The 6,000-nt window shown below is 37.0% G+C and overlaps 2 protein-coding genes across 2 annotated transcripts; one reads left to right on the forward strand and one right to left on the reverse strand.

Moving 5' to 3' along the window:
- The first annotated feature begins 702 nt into the window (after positions 1 to 702).
- eEF1beta (elongation factor 1-beta) lies at positions 703 to 2,200 on the forward strand. The gene is made up of 3 exons (XM_034978666.2): positions 703 to 863; positions 1,034 to 1,280; positions 1,801 to 2,200. The coding sequence occupies exons 1-3, from the start codon at positions 784 to 786 to the stop codon at positions 2,143 to 2,145; spliced, it is 672 nt and encodes a 223-aa protein (XP_034834557.1). The 5' UTR covers positions 703 to 783; the 3' UTR covers positions 2,146 to 2,200.
- A 289-nt stretch (positions 2,201 to 2,489) lies between these two features.
- LOC117991103 (erlin-2-like) lies at positions 2,490 to 5,103 on the reverse strand. The gene is made up of 7 exons (XM_034978659.2): positions 4,840 to 5,103; positions 4,635 to 4,749; positions 4,473 to 4,553; positions 4,219 to 4,327; positions 3,889 to 4,040; positions 3,112 to 3,264; positions 2,490 to 2,949 (listed from the first exon to the last, which is right to left on the reverse strand). Exons 2-7 carry the CDS (start codon positions 4,740 to 4,742, stop codon positions 2,581 to 2,583), a joined length of 972 nt encoding a protein of 323 aa, XP_034834550.1. The 5' UTR covers positions 4,743 to 4,749; positions 4,840 to 5,103; the 3' UTR covers positions 2,490 to 2,580.
- Positions 5,104 to 6,000: the final 897 nt, after the last annotated feature.

Genomic DNA, 6,000 nt, shown 5'->3' on the forward strand with positions numbered 1-6,000 from the left:
TCACAACTGTACCTATCTTTTCCATCTCGACATTTTGTTTTTCTTTTTCTTTTGTTACAGGTCATACAAATGCGTGAAAATATTTTTCTTTTCAACGGTTGGTCGGCATTGGACACAACGGACACGTCAGTGTCCATTGACGACTCAACCGCCGCAATTAATACGTCCATTTTAGATGTAATATTCAACGATCCTGGGGGAGATGACCCCCCGGGATCGGGAGGCCGAGTTTCCATAAGTTTGAAATGTAAACTATACTAAATTTAAAAACTTACCTATATATACAGCTAACTACTATGAAAATGTCACTAAAACTACAATATTAACACTATAAAACAACACCAATCCTTTTCCAAATTGAATTTACAAATTAATAAAATCAAAGCACGAAAATTTCACGTCCGCCAAGTACGAAGTTTCCCGCCCTTTTTTCTCTGTCAGTGTCACGTCGTCAGCGAGGTTGCTGATTTTTTTAAACTGGTTTTACGGCTCTGGGTTCTACTAACCTTTTTGAGCCTTGTTCAAGTCACAGACTAATACCAATGTCTAACATCGAAGAAGAATAATGTAATAAACCTAAATCACCTTTTACACAATGTTTTTAATGGCAGAGCGATCAAAAAGCTAAGCTTCTCAGTTGCTATGCGGGACTTATAATCTATAGCCCGAACTCTATTATGTCAAAATTTTGTCTATGTAAAATCGCTCCATCTCTTTCTTTCGCTCACTCAACTCGGCCGTGTGGTGTGGAATTGTAAGAAGGAGTCTAATAAATTCACAAAAATGGCATTCGGAGACGTAAAATCCCAACAGGGTCTCAGTGAATTGAATAAATATTTAGCTGAGAAGAGTTATATATCTGGGTAAGTCGTATTTTTGTTTTAATATCAGGTTTAAGTGCACCACGTCGACGTATGTTAACCTCTATTTTTAGGAAAGCCGAATAATATAAATCGCTTATATATATTTCTGTATCAATGAACCCACCCTTGACCGTGTATTTTTAGTATTGACTCGTTATCTACTTGTTTAGATACACTCCTTCTCAAGCTGATGTTCAAGTATTCGAGGAAGTAGGCAAAGCGCCGGCCGCAAGCTTGCCTCATGCCCTTCGCTGGTACAACCACATCGCTTCCTACACTCCTGCCGAGCGCAAGGTGTGGGCGCAGGGAGTGAGCCCACTCAACGCCGGTGCTAAGCCTACAGCAGCTGCACCTGCAAAGAAGGATGATGATGACGACGATGACGTCGATCTGTTTGGCTCTGGAGACGAGGAGGAGGTTTGTATTTTACAATTGAATGAACTGTATTAGTCATTATTGTATACAATATTTGCATCACAAAGTTTCTACATAATAAGAATCCTTTGTTGGAAATATTTCTAATTTGATGTTAGATTTTTATACAATAATGGTTTGATTGATAATAATTACTAATTCAGTTACACACAATCTCTTAAGACCTGCGCAGATGATGGACTATTGTCTGCAGAGGACAAAAATTGATTACTTAAAAACAGCATTAAGTAACGCACACAATGTATTACAATGGAAAACTGTAGTAAAAATTAGTGATGTACTTTTGTTCTCTGCAGATAGTCCCTTGTCTGTGCAGGTCCTAAATTTAACTTCTTTTACTCAGAAAAGGGTAGCACTGTTAAATAGTTCCACAGATTGTGTACAAAAACCAAAGCAATTGTCCAAGTTTGAAGATTGGCCACATTATCTCTAAACGAGTAGGAATAATAGGTTTAATTTGAAATTTTGTGTAACGTAAACTAATTCTGACTAATCATTATAGGATGCAGAGGCAGCCAGAATCCGTGAAGAACGTCTCCAAGCATATGCAGATAAAAAGTCAAAGAAACCAGCCCTCATTGCTAAATCATCTATAATCCTTGATGTCAAACCATGGGATGATGAAACAGATATGGCAGAGATGGAAAAACAAGTACGGACCATCGAAATGGATGGTTTGTTGTGGGGAGCATCCAAACTAGTCCCAGTAGGCTACGGTATCAACAAACTACAGATTATGTGTGTCATTGAGGATGACAAGGTGTCTGTTGATCTCCTAACAGAAAAGATCCAGGAGTTCGAAGACTTTGTTCAGTCTGTAGACATTGCCGCCTTCAATAAAATCTAAATGCCATTTTAAATTTATTTATTTTCTATTCAAATAAAATCAATTTTTCTTTATATTTAGTAAGTTTTATTATAAATTTATAACATACAAAAAGTACACTTCAAACAGTTATTTCTCATGATGAACAATTTTTAAGTAAATCATCTATTTATTACATAGTGATAATAATGGAACAGATTTTTCGATTTTTCTTTCATTAGCTATGTACGAGTATATTGCACAAGAAACCTAGTTAATAGTTTGCTATTTTCTGTTTACGAGTATATTTTTATTCTTATAATTAAAAATAGTAAACAAAAAACATTTTTGACAACAAAAATAAAACCCATAAAATATTCACAAAATACACACCAACTATGAGATTTATTTTTGGAGCATTAATTTCTTAACAACACTTCAATGACTAGTTTATGTCCTCTCAGGGCATTTAGTGTTTTATTCCACTTGAACATCTATTGGTTTTGAAACAGTTTCACCTACATTTGCTTGTAAGAACATATTAGGGATATCATTGCCAAAGTAGATTTTGTTATTTAATGCAAGGGCTTCATACTTTTTAAGTTCTAAATACTCTCTAGTTAGTAGGAGTTTGTTGGCTTCAGCTTGCTTCTTTAAATGGTAAAAGTCTGCTTCAGACTTTGTTTGGTGTTTAGCTTTGTGTATACTGTCTTGGATGAGTTCCATTTTCTGCATGGATTCCTTTTCCATGATCTTCTGTTCAAACTGGATTTTGGCAACATGAGCCTCTTTCTCTGCCTCTATCACAGCTTTCCGACGAGCTGTCTCAGCTTCCTTTTCAACAACCTTATAAACAAAATTTTGAATAGGTCAATTTTATAAATACAGTTATTAAATGTTTTGTTACTAAACACAATAGTAAAAACTAGCTTTGTGATTGGCCTTTTCTGAAGAGAACATAATATAGAAGATAAATTAGTAAACTCTCAAAAATAGTCTACTTCATACCTTTTGATGTTGTTCTGCAATTAGAAACTTTGATTTTTCTGCCTCCATAAGCTCGTAGTTTTTTCGTATGATTTCTGGAATCTTCGGTTTGGTCACGCGCACACCATTCACTTTCAGGCCTGGTGCCAATACATTCAAGTCATTTTGTAGAGCCTTAATTAAAAAAAGAAATGTTATCAACATGAAGATTGTAAAATATCTCTCAACAGCTATACTCACGTATTTAGTCGACGTTCGCCCGATTAGTTTCGAACCAATCCGGGGTCAAAAATAAGTGACAAGGAAATTAGTCGGGCTAACGTCGACTAAATACGTGAGTACAGCTGTTGAGAGATCTTTTATATAATGAAGATTGCACTAAAATTATCTTCAAAATAATTATATATTATCTTATTAGATTGTATACAGATATTTCTAAAAATACATAGTTTCAAGTGAGGAAGATGATACTTTTGTGATAAGGTCACCTTTGTATAACTAAAGTATTATATTCTCTTTATTTTTATTGTGCAATAATATGGTTTATAAATAAACTACCTGATGCATATGACTTTGCCTGTGTGGAATTAGGTTTTCTAAAACTCCTGTGGGAACTCTTTGATTTTCCAAGATAAAATGTCTATGCCTATGTCACTCTCTAGGGTCTTTATCTATACCCATGCAAAAAATCACATCAATCAGTTGCACCATTGCGACGTGATTAAAGGACAAACGCACAAACCAACAAACAAACACACTTTCGCATTTATAATAAGGGTACTGATATACAAAACTTACAGTGCTAAGATTCTCATCAATCTGGTCAAACAGTGCAATGTATACTTCATGCAGCGTGTGGGCGCTGCAAAACTGATTCAACTCATGATGCACCTTGTTGAATATCAGGGTTTTGTCATAGTCTGCTGTGAAGTTGCGAACCACATCAAGGACTAGAAATAGAACAATATAATTTATTTGCATCTAAAACCCATGATATCTTTGATATGGTTGTGACAGAATTGTGACTTAGATGAAAAAATGATCTAATAAACCATTGTGCCAGAATTTGTAACAATAAATAATCAATTCCCAGATAAGTTAGATACAAATCATAAAAATGAAACATACCACTATTGGGGTCCAATTTATTGACAACTTCAATTCTTTCAAAGTATATCATAACACCACCACTTGTACCACAAGGGACATTTTTAACTTCATCAGTTTGTAGAGTAGTCTGTAAATAAAATTGTAATAAAGTAAATACAATCTATGTACCTACCTACTCAATAAGATAATTTTGAGATAAAAGGTCAAGCTATTAAAGACAACTGAAAAATGAGAAATCTTGAGCTGACCATATAATATAAGTAATAAGTTACCTGAATAGCCTTATAAGTAGTGAGCAATGGAACCATCATGTGAAAGCCAGGTTGACTTGTAACTGGCAGTAGCGCTCCACCCTAAAAACAATATATTTTTAACGTGATACCATAAACTAATTTAGAAACAGTAGTCCATTATTATAAAGTGTTGTTACTTACGCGGTAATAAACGCCAACATATCCCTCTTCAACTTTGTGTAATGAAAAATGCACTGAAACACCTACAGCTAAAATAACAACCGCCAACGTCGAGGTCTGATCAGCCATGGCTGGGCTACGAAAAGATTAAAAGTTAAAGTTATAAAGCTAGTAGATACCTATATAATGCAAACACTATATATCTGTGGTTGTGTGTATTTTTTACCTCCAAAAATCTAAATGAACGCTCAATATTAGCGGTATGATGAATATTAGTCCACAACTAGATTTCACATTAAATCTTTGTATCACAGAACTTCTACGTATTTAAACTTATGATAATACATATAAATTGAGACTTAGTGTAATTGCTCAATAATTTTTGTTATTTTCACTAAGCCGTTTGCGTTAATTACTAATTAGGACTACAAATTATTAAATCCAATATAATATTTTTCATCCCTGTTTTGACATTTTGTTTTCCTTGTCTTGTCCTCTGTGGCCTGTGCTGTGTCTTCTAACTCTTATTTTACCTCTGGGTTCTGACATTTCATTATCGTATGTTGTATGTTGGTACGTAACTTTTCCGGTCTAGTAACCATAGACCAAGGTTAGTGCGACTAGGCGATCTTGGCGCGTGGCAAAAATCGGAACTAGCGTTGCGTCAAGTGTCCCCTTTGTTCTTGTTTATGGTTTGAATATTCTACAGTGCGACAAATGGCGACAAGGCTCTCTTGGCACTTGAATAACATTGACAGGGGGGCAACCCTCAACCTCCCATGGCCCCGCCCGCGCCCCACCAACCTCTCGGTTATATGGGCCAAATCGCGGGAGGGCGCCCGTTCGGTACTTGCTCTTGGCATTTTCCCGGGGCGCCTTCTTGACTCCCTACAAATTATTTTGTCTCTACCTTGTCCCTTATGCTAACTCTCCCCCCTTGGGGGCTAGACGTCACTAGCACAGCTGAGATCCCCGCTGCTGCTCCTCCGTGGTACCGGCCTGGCACCTATACACTCCGAGCTGCTTCGCTTCTTATGCCAATGGTGCGCGAATTCCCGTAGCCGGTTGTAGTTCCCCGCCAATGAGACGAGGTCCGTGTAGAAGACCAGCCCCGCTTCCCCGAGGGACAGGGGGGGCGCTGTTGGTGAACAAAGGCTTAGAATATTGAAACAAGAACAAAGGGGACACTTGACCGCAACGTTAGTTCCGATTTTCGCCACGCGCCAAGATAGCCTTGTCGCACTGTACCATCAGCTCGAAACTTCAGTCTAGTGCTGACGTCACTAAAATGGCGGTCACGCGCATTAGCAATTTGCCGGACTTGTCAGTCTGGTCAGCTAGTCATGTCAGTTCGGTTCATCAAATAAAACATGAACAAGAAAAGCAG

This window comes from Maniola hyperantus, chromosome 19 (assembly GCF_902806685.2).
Source record: "Maniola hyperantus chromosome 19, iAphHyp1.2, whole genome shotgun sequence".
Classification (NCBI taxonomy): Eukaryota; Metazoa; Arthropoda; class Insecta; order Lepidoptera; family Nymphalidae; genus Maniola; species Maniola hyperantus.